This window comes from Phyllobates terribilis, unplaced genomic scaffold, assembly GCF_046119375.1.
Source record: "Phyllobates terribilis strain yellow unplaced genomic scaffold, ASM4611937v1 Scaffold_8__6_contigs__length_399053987, whole genome shotgun sequence".
In the NCBI taxonomy this organism is placed as follows: domain Eukaryota; kingdom Metazoa; phylum Chordata; class Amphibia; order Anura; family Dendrobatidae; genus Phyllobates; species Phyllobates terribilis.
Window position 1 is genome coordinate 34596735 of NW_027362768.1, and position 23147 is coordinate 34619881.

The following is a 23147-nucleotide window of genomic DNA, read 5'->3' on the forward strand; positions in this document are numbered from 1 at the left end:
GTGTCTGCACAGATTAGCAGCACAGGAACAGTGGAAGGCTGAAGTCTGTTGCCTCAGGACGGAAAGTCAGAGCTCGGAAGTGAGGAGACTGCTGATCTGCACATGAATTCCTGGCCAGTGCTTCATGTCAGATATATATCAGCTATACCGATCAATGGAGAGAGGGAGGCACCAAGAATGTTAAAGGTGATCTGTCAGCGGATTTCTGTTATGTAATCTGAGAGTAGCATGAGGTAGGGGCTGAGATACTGATTCCAACGATGTGTCACTTAGTTTACTACATGCAGCAGGTATGACGGAGTCACAGTTTTCTCTGCCCCAGATCTAGCAGTGCTCAGATATTGAGCTGTTTATAACCCCGCTTACACCACAGTTTTCTGTGTACATTCTATAGTGACAGAGAGTTGCTAATCAGTGATGAGGACAGGGTTTACCTACGAGACACATGGTCAAATGTCCTGTAGTGATAATATCCTGGTGATAAAACACTCAATTGTATTGAAGCAGGAAAACATAGTCCAGTAAGTGACATCAATGTAATCAGGCTGTCTTCCACTGCATCACAGTGCTTCAGATTACATAGCATAACCCTGCTCACAGATTCCCTTTATTAACCTGAGGAAGTGGAGTTTTGCTAAGTGCCTTCTCCCACCCTTATTTGCATTCCACTAAAAATGTTGATATTCCAAGTTTCAGTCAACAGATTGACAATGTAAAGGTAACAATTAGATTATGTAAATTAATATATCAATTTTGAAGAATGTCTCGGTCGACTAGGTAAAGTCGATGACTAAGTCAGGTAGGATTTATGTTATTTGTTCTAATTGTTTAGGGCATTATAGGCTCCTTCACAGCCTCTTTTTTTCTCTTCTTGGGTCTCCCATCTCCCACCAGTGCTCTTTCCATCATGATTTCATTCATCAATAAGTAGTATAGTATTCTCAATAATATATAATTTAGAGGTTCTTTTCTATCTCATTGCAGATAGATATTATTTCTTTCTATAGCCTCTAGTATTTTATTCCATCTGATACTCAACTCTATTGATGTCAAGTAAGTCCAGCCTCTAATGAGTTAATTGGGCAAATATTGTCCCATCTATTCCCCTCCTATTGACCACACAGGTTATCATGTGACCAGTGTTACACGCCCGGACTGACTGGCGTGAGCATGATTAGTGATCCCACTGTACCATGAACCGAGGAGTGCTTGGAGGGGCATAACTAAGTGTCAACTCATTCCGACCAAGGTCACGCGGCAGCACAGTCGACTCCGTGAACCAGGGAGGAACCGAGCAGAGGGACCAGGTGCTACTCCAGGTCAGACCCCGGTCACAGTTGTTGACCCACAGCGGGGAATGCAGGAACACGCAGGTTAGGCTGGCATACAGACAGGTGGGTACTGGCAGGCACGGCTGGCATGCAGACTGGTGGGCACTGGCAGGCATGGCTGGTATGCAGAAAGGCGGGTACTGGCAGGTAGGAACGCAGGCAGGATAGGGACCAGTACAGACTGGGACACAGGAACGGAGCCGCAGGTGCGGTGGATAGCAGAGCAAAACCGCAGATGCGGTGAACAAGCAGAGTAGAGCGAAACCGCTAATGCGGTGAACAAGCAGAGCAAAGCAAAACCGCCGCTGCGGTGAACAAGCAGAGCAGAACCGCCGATGCGGTGAACAAATAGAGCAGGGCAAAACCGCAGGTGCGGTGAACAAGCAGAGTGGAGCAAAACCGCAGGTGCGGTGAACAAGCAGAGCGGAGCAAAACCGCAAATGCGATGAACAAGCAGAGTGCGGTGAACAAGCAGAGCAGAGTGGAACCGCAGGTGCGGTGAACAAACAGAGCAGAGTGGAACCGCAGGTGCGGTGAACAAGCAGAGCAGAGCGTAACCGCAGGTGCGGTGAACAAGCAGAGCAGAGCGGAACCACAGGTGCGGTGAACAAGCAGAGCAGAACCGCAGGTGCGGTGAACAAGCAGAGCAGAACCACAGGTGCAGTGAACAAGCAGAGCAGAAGGTGCAGGCAGACAGGACAGGGCTCTGTTCACATGGAACAGACTGGAAAATACAGGAAGATAGTTAGAACAAAGGAGGTAGATCCGGAGGCAGGGAAAGTTGACAAGCAGAACCAGATACACATAAGGTACATACAATGAAGTAGCGAGTGGACACAAAACTCACAAACAGAAGTACAGAGACAATGAGTTGGAGTTAGGTGCAGGTTCAGACACTGCAGGAAAAGGGAAGGTTCGGACATAGAGACAAACAGGTATCGGGCTAGGACACTGTTCAGACAGGAACTGAAACAGGAGCAAGATACAGGAGCGAGCCTGGGAACTCAGCCCCCAGGGTGGCGGAAACAGACTAGAAGTCACAGATACAGGCAACAGGCCTGGGTATACAGCCCTCAGGGTGACAGAAACAGACAAGATACAGGACAGAACCTGGCCACTCAGCTGCACAGAACAAACTGAATGAAAGTGTTGCTCAGGCACCTCCTACTGGGTGGAGTGGGTTTAAGTATCCAGTGACTCACAGCAATAGGCTGGGGACACATTAGGACTGTGCACACTGTAGCTTAAAGAATCAGGAAGAAACAGCGCCGCCACCCTAAGCCAGCAGACAAGAGACATGCAAACAGCAGGTACTGGAGCAAAGTGTGCAGCCTGGCCTGATAGGTAAGATTGCGGTCTTGCATGGTGGGAGGTGGTAAGCCATGCAAGCACACCGCCAGGGATATTACAACCAGTTTGGTCCATTTGTCCTGTGTTGGAGTGTGAATAGGGTAAAGTCCAATTATCCGAAAAGGTTAACTAATGATTAGTTAATGCATTCTTGGGTGCTATTTGTCCGCTGGCCTCCTCTATGTTTTAGAGACTTTTCTTTCCTTAGAATACTGATTCCCTGCTCACTAACTCTATTTTTCAGTCCAGGACTGAGTTCTCCAAGCACCCGGTGTGTGGCGGTAATGTCACTTCCAGTCTTCATTCCAATTATGCATTCCACCTACTTTAGGGCACCCGGAAGTGATGTCATGCGCTCCACACATCTTTTTCACCACACACTGGAATCCGGAAGTGATAGTTTCCAGTACCATTTTATCTTTTATTAGGGTGTGCACTTCATTAGAATATATATAAGGGGGATAATATAGGCGGACAATATATGAAGAACTACTTCTTTTATATGTTGAGCTGTCAAGGACCAGGTCGCTATACTTATAGTCCCCTGATGAATCTACATTGAGAAAACACGTCAGGAGAAAATTCAGTTCCTGGATGATTGGAATGTGGCTGTTGTGAGGGTATCTTCCCCATCCTTCCAGAATATCCCTGTGAAAGGATTCCTTGAGGAACACATATGGACATCTTGTATACAAGTCTGGTGAGATTGTTCTTATCCTATCAAATGTTTTTTTGTTTCTCTGTGTGATGTACCAGTTTATCTGTTTGTCTAGACACATTGTGTTTAACCTTTGATTTATTTGTTGTTGATGATAGGCATGATAGTTGTTATATGGTTATACTACAGCACTCGATTTTTTGCTTTATGGCCATTTGCTTTTGCAGCTGAGTTGCCTAAACATTAATTTGTGTTTCTATGTCCCATTGTTTGGTTTAGATTCTTGAGAGCTTTTTACATTTTTAAATGACCTAATAGCCTACTAAAGGTTAGGTTTTAATGGCCACTTGTTGCTAATTTGGAATGTCTCAACACACTCACTGGAGTTCCTGTTGCAGATTAGATGTGTCAATTCAAATGATCTGGAATGGAAGAGGTGAAGGGAGTACTACATATCCAAATGCTCCCTATGGAAAGTCTTTCAGTGTGGCTTGGAAGACTCAGTATAGCTTGTAAAAGTTGATCCTGTATCTCCAAGTGTTTGAGCGACGGTCCAGCCAGCAGCACCACAATAAGCTGAAAGTTTCTGAGCAAACTGCTCCATGATTCGTGACGTCACCAAACTACTGAAAGGTCCATAGAGCAAAAGGAAGCTGATGGTCCTACACGAAGGTATTGTCCTTATTCCTCAGGGATTGAACTTCTTCTATGTCTGGTAAGTATATGTAGAGAGAAGTTTCCTCAGGCTGATTGTTAACCCCATCATACCATTTTAGATCTACTGCATAAAAGCAAATAATTCTATTTCACTATTAATTCCAGTTGGTTTAAGACTTAATCAAAGTATCCAGTGGCTCTCAACCCTAGACATTTCATGTAGGTAATTTCCACCTCTCCAGTGGTGTTTTACTGATTCTATTCCACAAAAGGACGTATCCTCCATTCTACTATTATGAACCTCCTTGTAATGTTTGGAGAGGGGAGTGTACATAAAACCTTTTTTGATGTTATTAGCATGTCCTTTTAGCCTTACTCGCAATTCACTCACTTGCATTCATTTAAATTGACACCACTAATCTGCAGCAGAAAAGCCAGTCAGCATGTTGAGAAAATCTTCAGTACAAATACATTACTTCACATTTCAGACAACTGGAACTCTGGATCATCAGTTAGCAAGTAGGAAATTTATTGACTTGTATAGTCAGTTTTATAGTATTATACAGAGTTATAGCGGTGGGACCACAGCGCACATTGCAATTTCTTTTTATTAGTTCCTGCATACCTATTGGCATAGGTTTGGCAGATGTCTTGCTGCTTGTTGCAGCAGTGGTATACACATCTGGGTGGGAGTGCCAGGTTTTTACTGTTTTTGACAATTTTTTTTCACCAAATAGATCATGTTTTGCTGGGTTACGTGCTCACATAAATGGTTTAGAGGGGTCAAACTTACTGAAAGACGTCCTTTAAAGCAAATGGTAAGTGGTTAACATGGATTCCACTTACCCTTCATCACAACCGTATTCAACAACCGCTCCAAAAACAAATGTCTCCTCATTTCTCAACTCAAATGATCCAAATGGTATATCACCTGGATGCCCACATGATTTTTCTGGATATCAAATAAAATAATGTTAATGCACAGTATTCACTATTGTAATCAAAAAGTTTAATCTTAAGATAATTTCTTGGTTGTTACATTTTAATAAGTGTTCAAAGTTGCTATACAGTTCCCATTTATATCAAATAGGGAAATCCAGCTTTATACCAAACTGCAGGAATCCATCTACATATATGAGTATATTCACACAGACTCTGCTCCAAAATTGTCGTTAAAAATTCTTTATATACACTTAAATGCCCAAAAGGGACCACATGATAGACCATTAGTTTACAGAGGCAAAACATGCTTTACTTTCTTTTAGCAGTTGCACTTAGATCTATAGCAATAATAAGTAGCTCTAGGATCTCAGACTCTTACTCTGATTTTATTGTCTAGAATCTGTATTAATTATTATTATAATATACTGTTTTGCCTCTTCAGTTGAATACACATTTATAGTACATTATATTGAATTCTCATGTATTGTATATTATGCTTATACTCTTGTAATAAAGAATAAGGCTCTATTCACATTAGTGTCACGGCTTCCATTTAATGCACAACAATAACTGTATGAGCTGGATCTGTACTTAAATGCATAACTCCTAGTACCCTAAATATTTGTGAAATGCCCATAAAAGCTCCCAGAAAAATCTGTTTGGAGCAAATTTCACCCACTGCCTTTGAGGTTTGTAAGAAGGCGAGAGAAGATTGTTGGTATGCTTCCTCTGACAAACTGGCCATTGTAATGAAAGCCTGACCTGAACACTTACAGCCATATTTCGCTACAGTTCACAGCTGATTGCTGGGGGTCCCAGCACAGGAACACACTATAATCAATTTATTGTCACGGTCTCTATTAAAATTAGAAATTGTCCAAAGAGGAAAATAAAAGAAGCCAGTTCTGCATTTTTCTATTTATGACAATTTAACAACATTTGCAACTTTGTATCTTTAAAAATGTTTACCCTTTTTTTAAATGAAGCTTCTAATGGGTGATATACTGCTATTCTTAAGATTGGATCCTTGAATTAGAATTTTCATGTGTGTCTGTTACTTTCTAATATTTTGCTATATATTATGTAAAATGAGTTTGTGCTTTGAAAAAATGTGCAGGGAGTTGTTACATATTTTCAAGTTTGATATAATTTTCAGAATATTATGACCCCAATTTGACATTTATATTATTTTTTTAAGTCACTTTTCTTTTTTGTCTTGTTGTATTAGTTGCTGTTTTTGGTACCAAATTCATCAAAATGACGAATGTGATTCATGAGTTTGACAAAAAGTAAAAAATAGGCTTTCTTCTTGTCTTAAACTGTTATGGTGATTTTTTGCAATGTTGGCCTCAAAAGTCATAAAAATTGTGCCAAAATACTGGCATACTCAAAATTACAACAGGGAGAGGACTGGAGTAAAGTTCTGCCAAATTTAGCAACTTTTTAAAAAGTCACAATTAATGAATCAAGTGAAAACATCTGGACTTTGTAGGCACTGCCACAAAGCAAACACATTTAATGGAGTTTAAAAAGGAGCAAATATAATACTGAATTGTGTGCAAACAAAAAAAGTCGTAAAACACACAGAACTAGACAAAAAAAAACAGGTTTAAGGGCAGTGGTGAATCGAGGTCAAAGTTTTTTTTCCATATTAAGTGTTGCACTAAAAGATAAAAAAGATGTTTGAATTTTTTTAATACTATACAATGAACCAAATAATCTTTCACTGAAAATGTACTTTTGGTAAAGATAATCTTGAGAAAGAGGTGATATAATTCCCCTATACATTTGTATAGGCTGTAAATTGTTATAGATAACATATACAGCAATACTTACTTTTGCATTCACCTTTTCTACCCAAATATTGCCATTCACCACCTATACAACCCATCTTAATTGTTCCAAGACGAGTGAATCCTGGTCGGCATTGGTAAACTGCTTGTGTTCCTCCAGGATAACTGTCATTTTCCCAGTCACCCACCAATTCTGCCTCCACCATTCTTTCTGGCCTCTTACATGTACCTAAATGCAAGTACAAAAATGAAGTTAAATGACCATCAATGCTAACTAACATATGGCTACATTACATGCATAGGTGGACAATTTAGAACATACTGAAAATGCATGAGTAAACTTACAGCACACTGAAAATATGCACTAATAAATTACCGTATATACTATATATTCAGCAATTTTATTTGATGCATCTAAGTGTCTTTTTTGAATAATCCAAAATTGAATGAGGTGATTAAATTTGTACAAATTTGGTTCCAGTTTACACCCCAATATCTGATAAATGCTTAGATATAAAAATGAGGCCAAATCAACTAGAGATGAGCAGATCGATACAATAGTCACTACTATGTGTTTGTGATTTTACTATAGCTTGTCACTTTACAGTATTGTATGTATGGTAACTATTATATATGCCGCTTATACTGTATGCCTTGGAAACTGGATGTAGTGCAATTTTATTGGGTTCCTGCACCATTTTAAGATGATTGCTGCTTCTATATGAATTATTTATAGTACTTTTAGAGGAATTATCTTGAAATCCATCAATTCTAAGCACTTTGCACCTTTTATACTTTTTTTGTGATTTTTTTTTTGAGGAAATTCCACTTAATGGTGATTCATTAATAGACTAAACAAATATACAATAGGACTTTCTTACCCTTCCTGCATAATCTATTACCTTTTTAATGTTATCATTCACGTTTAATATGACATAATTAAGGATGAGCGAGCACTAAAATGTTCGGATGCTCATTACTCAAACCAAGCAATTTCTAATACTTGGATACTCATTTCGAATAGCGAGTAAAACGGGAGTCAATGGGAAATCTGAGCATTTTTCTGGCAGACCCTACAAGGAGGTCTGAGGCGCAGTGAAAATTTTGAATGGAAAAATTACTGAATGGAAGGAGAACAGCATAGGGAAGACCTCTGGAAGCTTCTCTGACTCCGAGATCGCTGCTGAGAACAATAGTGTCACAATTTTACTCCACTCTAAGGACTGACAATAAAACATTCAAAATCGATGAGAAATTGGGAGTTTTCAGGAAAAAAAATGCTAAGAAACATTCTTTCCGTATAATGTTTTGTATACAGTTATATGAAAAAGTTTGGGCACCCCTATTAATCTTAAGCTTAATGTTTTATAAAAATTGGTGTTTTTCCAACAGCTATTTCAGTTTGATATATGTAATAACTGTTGGACACAGTAATGTTTCTGCCTTGAAATGAGGTTTATTGTACTAACAGAAAATGTGCAATCTGCATTCAATCAAAATTTGACAGGTGCATAAGTATGACATTAATATTTAGTAGATCCTCCTTTTGCAAAAATAACAGCCTCTAGTCGCTTCCTGTAGCTTTTAATGATTTCCTGGATCCTGGATGAAGGTATTTTGACCATTCCTCTTAACAAAACAATTCCAGTTCAGTTAAGTTTGATGGTCGCCGAGCATGGACAGCCCTCTTCAAATGATCCCACAGATGTTCAATGATATTCAGGTCTGGGTACTGGGATGGCCATTCCAGAACATTGTAATTGTTCCTCTGCATGAATGCCTGAGTAGATTTGGAGCGATGTTTTGGATCATTGTATTGCTGAAAGATCCATCCCCTGCGTAACTTCAACTTTGTCACTGATTCTTGAACATTATTGTCAAGAATCTGCTGATACTGAGTGGAATCCATGCGTCCCTCAACTTTAACAAGATTCCTGGTGCCGGCATTGGCCACACAGCCCCAAAGCATAATGGAACCTCCACCAAATTTTACTGTGGGTAGCAAGTGTTTTTCTTGGAATGCTGTGTTTTTTTGCAGCAATGCATAATGCCTTTTTGTATGACCAAAGAACTCAATCTTGGTTTCATCAGTCCACAGGACCTTCTTCCAAAAAGAAATTGGCTTCTCCAAATGTGCTTTTGCATACCTCAGCCGACTCTGTTTGTGGCGTGCTTGCAGAAACGACTTCTTTCGCATCACTCTCCCATACAGCTTCTCCTTGTGCAAAGTGCATTGTATAGTTGACCGATGCACAGTGACACCATCTGCAGCAAGTTGATCCTGCAGCTCTCTGGAGGTGGTCTGAGGATTGTCCTTGACTGATCTCACCATTCTTCTTCTCTGCCTTTCTGATGTTTTTCTTGGCCTGCCACTTCTGGCCTTAACAAGAACTGTCCCTGTGTTCTTCCATTTCCTTACTATGTTCCTCACAGTGGAAACTGACAGGTTAAATCTCTGAGACAGCTTTTTGTATCCTTTCCCTGAACAACTATGTTGAATAATCTTTGTTTTCAGATCATTTGACAGTTGTTTTGAGGAGCCCATGATGCCACTCTTCAAAGGAGATTCAAACAGGAGAACAACTTGGAAGTGGCCACTTTAAGTAGCTTTTCTCATGATTGCATACACCTGGCTATGAAGTTCAAAGCTCAATGAGGTTACAAAACCGAAAAAAGTGCTTTAGTAAGTCAGTAAAAAGTAGGTAGGAGTATTTAAAACAAGAAAATGATAAGGGTGCCCATACTTATGCACCTGTCAAATTTTGTTTGAATGCAGATTGCACATTTTCTGTTAGTACAATAAACCTCATTTCAAGGCAGAAACATTACTGTGTCCAACAGTTATTAGATATATCAAACTGAAATAGCTGTTGCAAAAACACCAATTTTTATAAAACATTAAGCTTAAGATTAATAGGGGTGCCCAAACTTTTTCATATAACTGTATAAGGCAACATTTAAAAAGGATTTAAAAATAATAATTTAAGTAAACCCAAATTGAATTTTTTATAAAAAATTTTAAATTTTAGTATACAGTTGTGCTCAAAAGTTTACATACCCCGGAAGAATTTTTGCTTTCTTGACCTTGTTTCAGAGAATATGAATGATAGCAAAAAAACATTTTTCTCCACTCATGGTTATTGGTTGGGTGAAGCCATTTATTATCAAACTACTGTGTTTTCTCTTTTTAAATTTTAATGACAACCAAAAACATCCAAATTACCCTGAACAAAAGTTCACATACCCTGGTGATTTTGGCCTGATAATATGCACAGAATTTGACACAAATGAGTTTGAGTGGCTACTAAAGGTAACATCCTCACCTGTGACCTGTTTGCTTGTAATCAGTGTGTGCATAAAAGCTGAGTGAGTTTCTGGGATCCAGACAGATTCTTGCATCTTTCATCCAGCCACTGACGTTTGTGGACTGTGAGTCATGGGGAATGAATTGTCAACGGATCTACAGGAAAAGGTAGTTGAACTGTATAACACAGGAAAGGGATACAAAAAGATATCCAAGGAATTGATAATGCCAGTCAGCAGCATTCAATCTGTGATTAACAAATGGAAAATCAGGGGCTCTGTAAAAACCAAACCACGGTCAGGTAGACCAACAAAAATTTTGGCCACAACAGCCAGGAAAGTTGTTCAGGATGCAAAGAATAACCCATAAATTACACCAGCTGAAATTCAGGACTCTCTGAAAACTAGCGGTGTGGCTGGTTAAAGATGCACAATAAGGAGGCACTTGAAGAAAAATGGGCTGCATAGTCGAGTCACCAGAAGAAAGCCATTACTCCGCAAATGTCACAAAGTATCTCACCTACAATACACCAAACAGCACAGAGACAAGCCTCAAAACTTCTGGAACAAGATAATTTGGAGTGATGAGACCAAAATTGAACTTTTTGGCCACAACCATAAACGTTACATTTGGAGAGAGGTCAGCAAGGTCTATAATGAAAGGAACACCATTCCTACTGTAAAGCACGGAGGTGGATTGCTGATGTTTTGCGGATGTGTGAGCTACAAAGTCACCGGAAACTTGGTAAAAGTTGAAGGAAAGATGAATGCAGCACATTATCAGCAAATACTGGAGGCAAATTTGTACTCATCAGCCCGGAAACATGGGACATACTTGGATATTCCAACATGACAATGATGCAAAACACAAGGCCAAGTCGACCTGTTAATGGTTACAGCAGAACAAAGTGAAGGTTCTGGAGTGGCCATCTCAGTCTCCTGGCCTCAATATCATTGAGCCACTCTTGGGAGATCTCAAGGGCGCAGTTCATGCTAGACAGCCCAGGAATTTACAGGAAATGGAGGCTTTTTGCCAAGAAGAATGGGCAGCTTTACCATCTGGGAAAATAAAGAACCTCATCCACAACTTCCACAAAAGACTTCAAGCTGTCATTGATGTTAGAGGGGGCAATACAAGGTATTAAAAACTGGGGTATGTGAACTTTTGATCAGGGTCATTTGGATGTTCTTGGTTGTCATTAAGATTTAAAAAGAGAAAATACAGTAGTTTGACAATAAATGGCTTCGCCCAACCAATAACCATGAGTGGAGAAATTTTTTTTTTGTTATCATTCATATTCTCTGAAACAAGGCTAAGAAAGTAAAAATTCTGCAGGGGTATGTAAACTTTTGATCACAACTGTAATTTATGAAGCTGTGGCATGGGATGAAACGTCTGTGATTTGGATTTCCTTGTATGCATTAAATGAACTTCAATGCATGTGAGTACCGGGATTCTATTTTATCTAATTAATGAAGGAAGCAAGAACTGTAAAAAATATGAAGGAAGAGGGACTCAGATACAACCCTGTATTAGACATAAAGGAGGGCTTCTTACACATTATGTTCAAATTGTCATGCAGTGGTACTCCTAGACTCATAAAGGCTATGCACTAAGTGCAAAACCTGAAAAAATAAGAAGCAGTGTCATCCATAAATCCCTGAAGGCACCAACTGTAGCACCTCATTCAAATATTGGGTACAAAGTGTAGTTGTTGTACTCCTACACTCATGAAAGCTCTGCAGATAGTGCAAAGCCTGCCAAAAATTACAAGCAGGGTCATTCATAAACCCATGAAGACACCAACTGGAGTGCCTTATAAAAAAAAAAAAAAGTGTAGTTGATGTGCTCCTACATTTATAAAGGCTATGCACAAAGTATAAAGCCAGGAAAAAGTAGTTAAATTGAGGGCCAGCCATACACCCTTGAAAGCAACAACTGAAGAGCCTCATAAAACAATTAGGAAAATGTAGTTGATGTGCTCCCACATTCAGAAAGCCTCTGAACAAAGTGCAAAGCCAGGAAAAAATAAGGAGGGTCATCCATACGCCCTGTGGTAGATCACTCAGCTGCAGACAGTGGTAGACACAGGTACGCTGTCTCTTTAAAACTTCTGAATTGCTTATTAAAATGCAGAATAAGCCAACACTGAGTCCATAAAAGAAAACATGTCTCTTTGGACAAAACAGGGAAAACAAAGCAAAATTGTAACACAAAAGCACAGTCTTTGAGGCAGCAGGGATCCACCTGCTCAGCGTTCAGCAACTCAACGTGGTTCAGGCTAGTGACGCGCCCCTTGGGCTGTGGGGTACTCGGTAGCCGGGCCGGTCAATGCTGGGGGATGTCACGGTGGCAGTGACCCGGTCCGTGACCCAGGGCGGTCAATAAAAGGGGATTATAGTTAAAGGGAATAAAGCTTTTATAGTTAATGTTCGCGACGCCACCTGTGGTATGTGGCTATATGGGGCCACCACTGCGGTGCAGATCCTCTGGAGCTGATGGTGACACAGCAGAGTTGGTTCAGCTCTCCACAGGCAGAGCTTAGCTCCAGGGCAGGATGTAGTGATGTAATGAGGTAGATGTTGCTGGTGCTGTGTAGTGCAGGGTTGGTGATGGCGCAGCAATTATTCAAGGACACAGTGGGGTGCAGTCTTCAGGTTTTACTCATAGTTGTTAAGTTCCTCAGGTTACACTTTCTGGATTATAACCGCCCACATCGTCCTGTGTTCAATAAGGAAGGGGTTCAGCAGCTCACAAGTATTTCAGGAGTACTTAAATTGGACCACGTTCTGTGTTCCTTCCTCGGTCATCTTCCTGCACTGGCTCTCACCCTCCTGCCCTGCACCTCACAATCAGTGTCCCAAGCCAGTAGCCTCGGATCTTGTCGGGCGACCTGCAGTCCCCTTGACACTCTGTGGCCACCTTTTCGGCGATGCAATTGTGGTAGTTGTCAGCTGCACCTTGCAAGTACAGCAGCCTCCGGCTTCTAGCTGAGCCTTGTAGTTTAGGGGCCGGTCCCCTCTGCGGCCTGATCCCTCCACGTCCATGTAGATTCAGGCGCACGGGTGGCATCCGCACTTCCGGTGCCCCTGGGATCCCCTCTGTTCCTTTTGGAGCATTCCCTCTGCTCCCATCCTCTCTTTCTCTTTCCTGGGCCTCTCTTACTAGCCTGGACCTCCTCCACTGCTCTCCTGAGCAGGACTGGCTGCTTCTAGATGGTTCCTTGCTCTCTTAAACTCCTACTGAAGTGCTCTCTTAAACTACTTCCTCCGCCAACACCCACTACATGGTTCCACCCTCCAGCCAGGGACCTGGGACCAGGGACTGTGCTCTCCCTTAGGAGCAATCGCGCCCTTCCCTCTGAAGTGGAGTGTAATGGATGCAAGTGTGTGAGTCCGGGGTAGTACTCCATCCTTACCTGAGAGTGGGATACCACACCTCTGGTTGAGATGCAGTACCTCTGTGGTGACTGAACCCACAGGGGCGCCACACTAGTTCCACACAAACAGATCTGGAGTTACTCTCTCCAGACCTACTAAAACCTGAATGCCTCAGCAGGCCGAGTATTTAAACCCCAGACCACACCATGGGGTGGACATATGGAGAGCAACCTCCTGCCTGCTCTATGGTTGTTCTCATAAAAACACGCCCTTTTACAAATGGTGCTTAACATACATACATACATACATAACATACAATAACATACTGAAGGAAACTTAACGTTTTTGATTCACTGAAGCTAATAGCTTCAGGGAAACATATTTCCCCTCCAGAACTTTACCAATGACTTTGTCACAACCCCTAAAAGCAACAATTGGAGTGCCTCAAAAAAAAAATTAAGAAAGTGTAGTTGATGTGCTCCTACACTCATAAAGGCTCTGCACAAAGTGAATAGCCCAGAAACAATTAAAAGAAGAGTCATTCAGTCATCCTTAAAACCATTGTAGGCAACAACCGGAGAGCCTCATTCAAATATTGAAGATTAAAAGCACTTTATGTGCTGCTGACATCTGTTTGTATGGAAAAGTCGGAGCTAATCCAGACTTTGTTCATTTTTATCAGAGAGAGCCGGTCAGTATGCTCTGTTGACAGGTGAATGAGCTAATCTATTATGACCTCCTCCAGTGGCACTAAAAACCAGCTCAGAAAAGAGGCTAGTGGCAGGGCAGCACAACACCTCCAAGGCATAGAGGGAGAGCTCATTCCATGTGTCCAGCTTTGAGACCCAATAGGTGAAAGTTGAAGAGGAATTTGGGAGTACACTGGTTTGGTTGGTCAGTTATTACTTGACATCTTTGAAAATGATTCCCTCCTTGTCAAAAATACCCAGTCATCAGGGCCTGGATGCAGGGAGGGTGTCATGAAATTGGCCCAGGCCTTTGACAGTGTACCCCTGACTCTGCTATACCTATTGTATGCCTCCCTTGCCTCTCCTCCTTGGTTGGGCAAAGAAGCTTGCCCCCTGCTGCTATTGATGTCTGATGGGAATGTTTTCAACATATTTTCACAATGACCTTCTGGTATATTACTATTTTAGTAGACCTCTCCATCTCAGCAAGGAGAGATGCAAATTTCCCCTTGTAGCACAGGTCTAGCAGGGTGAAAAAGCAGTAATCTTTTTAGGTCAAAATGAATATAATGCGAGGGTCATGGGAAAGGCAACGGTACATATGTGCAAAGCTCCCTACAGCCAACCGTTCTCTATCTCCATCATGATGACGACTCTCCATCTCCTCCTCCCTCTATTCCTCATCATTCTTCTCCTCAGCCCGTCCACATCGGAGAAATAGGACAAAGCTTGTGTGGGTACTAGCCTTTGTTGCACTAGCAACAAGCTCTTTTTCTCCTCCTCCTCAGTTTCCACCACTTCATTGTTGCCCAATCCGTGCTGAGCAGATGAGATGAGTCTGAGCTGTGTAATATATCCCTGTCTCATGTATTCCTTCATCTTCACCTGGTCCGCATGCAAAGCATCATGGTCAGCAGCAATTGCTTAAGTAAGCACAGAAGCGGGATCATTGTGCTGCTTATGGCGTCATTGCTGCTCACCATCTTTGTGGAGTCCTCAAAGTCTTGGAGAACCACACAAATATTGGACATCCATGCCCACTCATCAGTTGATATGAGCGGAAGCTGACCAGAACACCGATGGACATGTTAGAGCTGGTATTCCACAACTGGCCTCTGCTGCTCACAAAGCCTTGACAGCATGTGGAGTGTGGAGTTCCAGTGCGTGGTCACATCACACACCAGTTGGTGAGCTGGCACTTGCATGTGCTGCTGCAGCACTGCCAAAGAGGCAGCAGCTGTAGCTGGAAATAGGCGCTGACATGATGTAACTTTACCAGAAGCTCTGGCAAATCTAGGTAGGTTTTCAAAAACCATTGGACTACCAAGTTGAACACATGGGCAAGCATGATACATGTGTGAGCTTAGCAAGCTTCACAGCTGCCACCAGGTTAGAGCCATTATCACACACAACCATGCCTGGTTGGAGGTTCAGCAGCGAGAGCCACAGATCTGTCGGGTCAGTTAGTTCTTTCAATAACTCTGCCGCGGTGTGCGGTTTGTCACCTAGGCAAATTAGCTTTAGCAGAGCCTGTTGCTGCTTAGCTAAGGCAGTGCTGCAGAGCTTCCGGCTGATGTTAAATACGTGCTCTGAGATAACACATTGGAGATGGGGGATAAGGAGAAGCAGGAGGGGGTGCCATAACTGGTGTTAGATGTGGAGGAAACCTTGCTAGAATTAGGGACAGCAATCCTCGGCATCGGTAGCACATGTGCTGTGGCAGGGTGGGACTCGGCCCCAGCCTCCACAATGTTCACCCATTGTGTTATCAGGAAGATGTAGCATCATTGGCCAGAAGCAATTGTCCACTTGTTGGTTGTTAAGTGGACAATCCCAGTATGTGCATTGGTAAGGATGATGTTTCTGGATATGTGCTGGTACAAGTTGGGGACGCCACACCGGGAGAGATATTGGCAGCTGGGGACCAAACATCACAAGATGGCTGCTGCCATTAGTCAGCCGAAATCCTCCATGTCCACAGGCCTAAATGGCAAAATTTCCACGGCAAGCAGCCTGGAAATGTGCCTGTTTAGTGTTTGGGCCTTTGGGTGGTTGGCTGGGAACTTTCTTTTTCATTCCAAGGCCCGGGGTAGAGACAGTTGAACGCTGTGCTGGCAAAAGGACTTGGAAGTGCCTTATGATGGTGCCTCAGAAGTTGCAATTTAAAGTGCAGGGTGAGAGGCATCTGCGCCAGTGTCATGGACATAGGATTGGCATGCACCTAGCACAGGGGAAGAGGGAGTAGTGTCACCTGCATGCACCAATCATGGACCTAGGTGTTCGGCCCACCGAGGCAGGTGCTTAGATGACATTTGCCTGATCATGCTGGTGGTGATCAGGCTCTTAGTGGTCAGGCCAGTACTGATCTTGGCATGGCACAGGTTGCAAATGACAGTTTTTTTGGTCTCAGAACTCTCTTTAAACAAGTTCTAGAGTGGAGAACACCTAAATCTTTGATGGAGAAATTTGAGTGTCAGTGGCCTGCCTTCTCACTCTGGTCACCCCGCTGCCTCTTCCTACCTGTTTCAGTGCTGCCTTCCCCACCCCCTCAGTGCTGCTGGCCTCTCTCTTTATGCCTGCTTCCAGGTTAAGTGAGTGACTTTGATCAGCCTGCAAATAGTGAAAGTCCCATAGTGGGACAAAGTAAAAAAAAAAAGTGAAAAAAAATTATAAAAATCTTAAAATATATATATATATATTGTAACCATAAATAAATATTTTTATGAAAAATAAATAAACCAAAAAAGTACACATATTTAGTATTGTCCGGAACGATTGCACCTATAAAACTGTCCCACTAGTTAACCCCCTTAGTGAACACCGTAAAAAAAATAAAATAAAAACAAGGCAAAAAACGATTCTTTATTAATATACCACTGAATAAAAAGTGGAATAAAATGCGAGACGAATGTAAATAAATGATGAATGTAAAGAAACAAATGTAAATACACATGGTACTGCTGAAAATGTAATCTTGTCCTGCAAAAAACAAGCTGCTGTACAGCTCCATCAGCAGAAAAATAAAAAGTTATAGATCTCAGAATAAAGTGATGCAAAAATAATTATTTTTTCTATAAATAGTTTTTATTGTATAAAACAAAGCAGAAAAAATATATAAATGTGGTATTGCTGTAATTGTATTGAACTGAAGAATAAAGCTGCTTCATTAGTTTTATCACAAATGGAATAGCATTAAAAAAAACAGAAAACAGTTCTTGAATTGCTGGTTTTTGTTCATTTTGCATCCCAAAAATTGAAATAGAAAGCTATCAAAAAATGTCATGTGACTGAAAATGGTATCAATAAAAATGAAAACCCACAAAAAGCAAGCCATCACATGACTCTGTCAGTCAAAGTATGGGAAAAATATAACTCTGAAAATATGGCAATACAAAAAATAGTTTTTGCATAAAAAAGCGTTTTTTAGTGAGACAGCTGCCAAACAAAAAAAAACAATATAAATCTGGTATCGCAGTAATCGCACCAATCCAAAGAATAAAATCGTCCAATCACTTTTACCATGTGAGGAATGGCGTAAAAAAATATTAAAACAATTCCTCACCTGCTGCTAATTTGTTCATTCTGCCTTTCAAAGATCGCAGTAAGGCTCGGTGCACATTTATCCTGCGCTGTGCACTGAACGCTTACACCGGGTTTTGTGTTAATCTCTGAAGTATGTGATTTAGACGGAACCTCCGGCGTAAGATTTCCTATGAGGGAGATGGAGACATTGTGGACGCCGTCTGGCCTTTGATCCGGCAGTGTCCGTATTTTTAGGTGTGCATAAAAGTGCTATCGGCCACAGTTTTGTGCATCTCTGTAAAAAAGGACATCGTTGAACAAAGGCTATACGGAGTTCAGAGTAACTCTGCTGCCTCATTATAGTAAATGAATCCCTTCAGTGTTACGAGTGTGTCGGAGGTGACTGACAGTCACCCTGCAGTGGATTGCAGGAGATCTCTACATTTGGCATTACAGACAGCTTCTTAGATAAGAGGCTGTCTTTAGGACTGAGCGGCTACCTCTCTCTTGCTATTTAGCTCTCTTGCCTGGGTGTATATATACCAGGTGTGTCTGAGAGGGAGTAGCCGGTTATACTCATTTCTACTTGTGAAGCTTAGCAGGAGCAGTACTTCGTCCTCTCTGGAGCTTGAGGCTATGTGCTTATTTGGAGTTCATCTAAAGCTAAGCCGTTTTCCCCCTGTTTTGTTTACCCTTGTCGTCTATAGATTTTAGCGGAGGTTGACTAGTGCTCATCTCCTCACATACCTAGACGTAGCCATAATGCCAGGGAGAGTAGGGCAAGGCACGCATGCAGCGATTGCTGAAAAGGCAATATAGGGATGATAGTTGAGACAGGGTGACTTTAGACCAAACTAGGAGTTCTCCTCTTTCCCCTTTCCCTAGTGTCTGGGCTCCCTTTCCCTCTGTGTTGCACTAGTCTTTGCCACACCTGGTGTGACATTATAACCGGCCAAGCACATTTTGCAAAGGAAAAAAAAGAAAACATCACTGTGCTCGACAAGCTCGGCGACTATTTCCAGGTTGCTCGGGTGGGAACTCGGGTCCCCTCCCTGCATGTTTGGCACTCTTTAGAGAGCCAATTAACATGCAGGGATTGTCTGCCATGCACTGTAAGGCCATAGCCATGTTGTTTTTGGGCATTACAGTGTTTGGCTGGTCGCACAGCATCATCAGGTGACTATAAGACCGGGCGCTGCCATGCTCGTCACAGTCTACCCCGGAACAAGGCAGAGTAGGGAGAGGTGCTGCTTAATCAGCGAGAGATTTGCTTGTTTAAAGTTAGTATAGGTATTCCACAACATATATCCATAATATCCATCTGAACTAACAGTCCTTCTGAGGACTAATCCGCTGCATATAATCCATGCTAGGCAGGCAGGCAGTGTATGTGGCAGACTGCAGTGCATGATACAGCACAAGAGGGTCCATTGAATGTCCTGTTAGTATAGGTATTCCACAACATATATCTATATTCATCTGAACTAATAGTCCTTCTGAGGACTAATCCAGCAGCATATAATCAGTGCTAGGCAGGCAGGCATTGTATGTGGCAGACTGAAGTGCATATAGTGCAAGAGGGTCCATTGAACGTTCCTGCTGCTGCTGTTCTTACAGATATTTGTAGACATAGCCCCAGATATCAGGGACCAGGGAAAACATTTTTTTTATCTTTAATTCTGGTTATTTGCTTAAAAAGAATACCAGAGAACACCATATTTCTGCTCCATTTGCTTGTTGGCACTGCAGAATACAGCCAGATCCTTTCCATATTACAGCGATAAAAATCCAGAAATTTGTAGTGAACGTGGAAAATATTTGCCTTCATTTAAATTTTGTTGCAGTGTGTCAGTGAAGTTATTGACACGAGGTCGCTGTTAAAAATAGTAACCTACAGGCCAGCTATTTAAAACTGTGTTTTTTCGGCACACGTATCACATATACGTGAACTCCAAATTCAGCCATTTCTGGCCTCCATTTAAATTTTGTTGCAGTGTATTAGTGAAATTATTGACATGAGGTCGCTGTGAAAGATAGTAACCTACCGGCCAGCTATTTAAAACTGTGGTTTTCCATCACACGTATAACATATCACTGAGGTTCAAATCCAGCCATTTGTAAAGAACGTGGAAAATATTGTCCTGCATTTAAAATGGGCAACACGCGTGGCAAGGGATGGGGTAGTGAACGAGATGGTGTTGGTGCATGCAGAGGACGAGGCAGAGGCTGTGGGCAAGCTGAAATTGTGCCACAACAAACACCCACATCTTGTCGCTTGACCTTCCTGTCCCAATTACTAGGGGACCGCAGAAGACCACTATTGAACACAGAGCAGTGTTAAAAGGTTATTGGTTGGATAGCAAATAATGCTTCCAGTCACTTAGCCACTACCACCACCACCCTGTCTTCCACACGGTCAAGTCTCAGTAGCTGTGAGTCTGGACTGCATATTCCTCACCCTGATCCACCATGCCGAATGCCCGGAGACAACTGATCCCACACCTGGAAACTCCAGAGAGCCGTTCACTTTTCCATTTATAGATTCGGGCCTCTCGCCCGGTCCACTTGAAGCGGGGTAAGAGGAGATTGCGTGTAGTGATGCCCAAATATTTGCGCATCCACGGTCACATGAAGGCGACGGTGGGAAACTGTCACAAGGGGTGGATGATGATGAGACACAATTGACAGAAAGTCAGGAGGAAGACCAGGATGCGGAAGTGGGAGATGAGGTGGTGGACGATGAAGTCACTGACCCAACCTGGCAAGGTGACATGCAAAGCGAGGACAGCAAAACACATGGAAAGGGAGGCATAGCACCACAACAGGCAAGAACAAGTATTGTGGTGGCTGCAGAAAGAAGGAGGGCAGCCGTTCCCCATATCATCAACATGACAGAAGTTGCCAATACAACTGTTAAGTCTTTCAGAGTCTGGTTATTTTTTAAAGACTCTTCTGATAACCCCAAAAAGGCCACTTGCAACACCTGACAGGCCAGCATCAGCAGGGGTAGCAAAACTAGCAGCCTGACCACCACCAGCATGATCAGGCACATAGCAGCAAAGCACCCAACTAAGTGGGCCAAACCCAGGGTCCAGCAACAGTGTCTGCGGGTGATACCACAGCCGGTTCCGCTGTTGTGCGTGCACGCCATTCCCCTGTCAATGACACATGGCAAGATGCCTCACGCCCTGCACCTGTCATTGAACACTCTCAACTAGCACCATCAGCAAGCACGTCAAAGTCCTTGTCCAAGCGCAGAGTTCAGTTGTCCCTACCCCAGTCCTTGAAATGCAAGCACAAATATGCAGTTAACGCCCCACAGGCCACACTACTAAAATCACACATTTCGCGAATGCTTGCGCATAAAATGTTGCTTGTTAGGCTCGTGGAGACAGAAGCTTTCTGCAGCCTGATGGCGTCAGCCGTCCCTCGGTACTCGGTCCCCAGCTGAGACTATTTCTCCTGGTGTGCCGTCCCCACCTTACACAAGCACATGTCACACAAAATTAGCCGTGCCATCAACAATGCAGTTACTGGGAAAGTCCACCTAACCACGGACATGTGGACAAGTACTTGTGGGCAGGGATGACACATCTCGCTGATGGCACACTGGATTGACATAGTGGAAGCCGGGACCCAGTGGGACCTTGGGATGGAACACGTCCTCCCGACGCCGAGGATTGCAGGCCCTAAATCAACCAGGGTTGGCCCCAAATTCTACAGCTCCTGCACCTCATCCTTTTCCTCCTCTTCAGCCTCCATCTCCGAAATGACCACATCAGTCACAAGCTGGAAGCACTGCAGCACTGCCTCATCCAAGCGGCAACAGTCTGTGTTAAAGATAATATGCTTAGGTGACAAACCGCACAATGCTGAAGAGTTGTGGACAGCTCTGAAAGAGCAGGTAGATCTGTGGCTGACACCGCTGACCCTACAGCCAGGCATAGTCGTGTGTGACAATGGCCGGAAACCTGGTGGCGGCTCTGAGGTGAGTTGAGCTCACACATGCCTGGCCCATGTGCTTAACCTCTTGGTTCAGTGGTTTCTCAAAACCTATTCGGATCTGCTTTTCAAAGTACACTGCCTGTATGCCCATTTTAGAAAGTCGGCTACAGCTTCGGCCATCCTTGTCATGCTTCAGTAGCATTTGCAGCTTCCGGCTCACCAACTGGAGTGTGATGTCCCCACATATTGAAACTCTAAATTGCAGATGTTGGGAAGGATTTGTGAGCAGAAGAGGGCAGTTGTTGACTACCAGCATTAACAAGGCCATCGGTATTCAGGTCAGACTCCACACATAAGACCTCATGAGTGAACATGGATATCAGAGATCTGTACCATTCTTCAAAACTTTGAGGACTCCACCAAGATGGTGAGCGGCGATGACTTCATAATTAGCTTCACCATCCCGCTTCTCTTTCTTCTGAAATGCTGTCTGCTCTCAATGAAAGAGGATGCATTGCAGGCAGAGCACGATGAGATGGAGCAAGGAACCATATAGGGTGATTACACACAGCTCAGCCTCATCTCATCCCAATGTGGATTGGGTGACAATGAGGAAGAGGAGGAGGAAGAACAGGAGCTAGTTTCCTGTGCTGTAGACGGTACTACCTGCACAACTGTCACACCGTCTGTTCAGCGTGGATGGCCTGAGGACAGGGAGGAGGAGGAAGAGGAGGAGGATTAGGAGGAGAGCATGATCAGTCATCCTCTTGAGGAGGACACGGAAGTCTTACCTCTTTGCAGTCTTTCACACATGGCTGAGTTTGTGTTACGCTGTTTTTCTCGTGACCCTCGCGTCGTCTAAATTTTGGGTGACAGTCATTACTGGTTGATGACACTTCTAGACCCATGCTATAGGGAGAACTTTATGTATCTTATTCCTTTGCAGGACAGGCCTAATAATATAGTGCAGTACAAGAAGGCCCTTGTTGTGGAATTATTAAAAAAATTCCCATCTGAAAACACTGGCGGCAGAGGTCACAGTTTGTTGGACAACCAAGGAGTACAGACGAGAGAGCCACAAATGCAATCCAGCGGAGGCAGAGGAACACTGTTAAAGTTCTGGGACAATTTTCTCAGACCCTCCCAACGCACAGGCCCTGAAGCGCAGGGTAATCTCACAAGGAGTGAAAAGTTTCAGAAGATGGTGAGGGAGTACCTTGCCATCCGTACCAATGTCCTCTGTGATTCCTCTGTGCCTTATATTTATTGGGTATCCAAGCAGGACACGTGGCATGAACTGGCTCTCTATTCCTTGGAGGTCCTGGCCTGCCCTGCCGCTAGCGTTTTATCAGAGCTGGTTTTTAGTGCCGCTGGTGGAATTATAACTGAAAATGCTGATAAAAATGAACAAGGGCTGGATTGGGCCAGAATTCTCAACACCACCGAATGATAGCGGCGTAACATAAACTCAAATAAAGTGTCTTTTTTTTGGGGAGGTCTAACTCTATTCCCATGCACCTCTGTCTTCACACCCAGACATGGGTATATGCTTCCTGATTTTGTCTATTTGCTCTTG

General features: G+C 42.9%; 1 protein-coding gene across 3 annotated transcripts in view; it reads right to left on the bottom strand.

Annotated features, from left to right (window-relative positions):
• Positions 1 to 23147, bottom strand: part of CFH (complement factor H) — a 1056626-nt gene that overhangs the window by 990361 nt on the left and 43118 nt on the right. For all 3 annotated transcript variants that reach the window (XM_073642935.1, XM_073642934.1, XM_073642933.1), the window contains exons 2-3: positions 6775 to 6960; positions 4843 to 4948 (exon numbers count right to left, since the gene is read on the bottom strand). In XM_073642935.1, coding sequence (XP_073499036.1) covers positions 4843 to 4948; positions 6775 to 6960 — 292 coding nt within the window. The remainder of the gene's footprint in view (positions 1 to 4842; positions 4949 to 6774; positions 6961 to 23147) is intronic.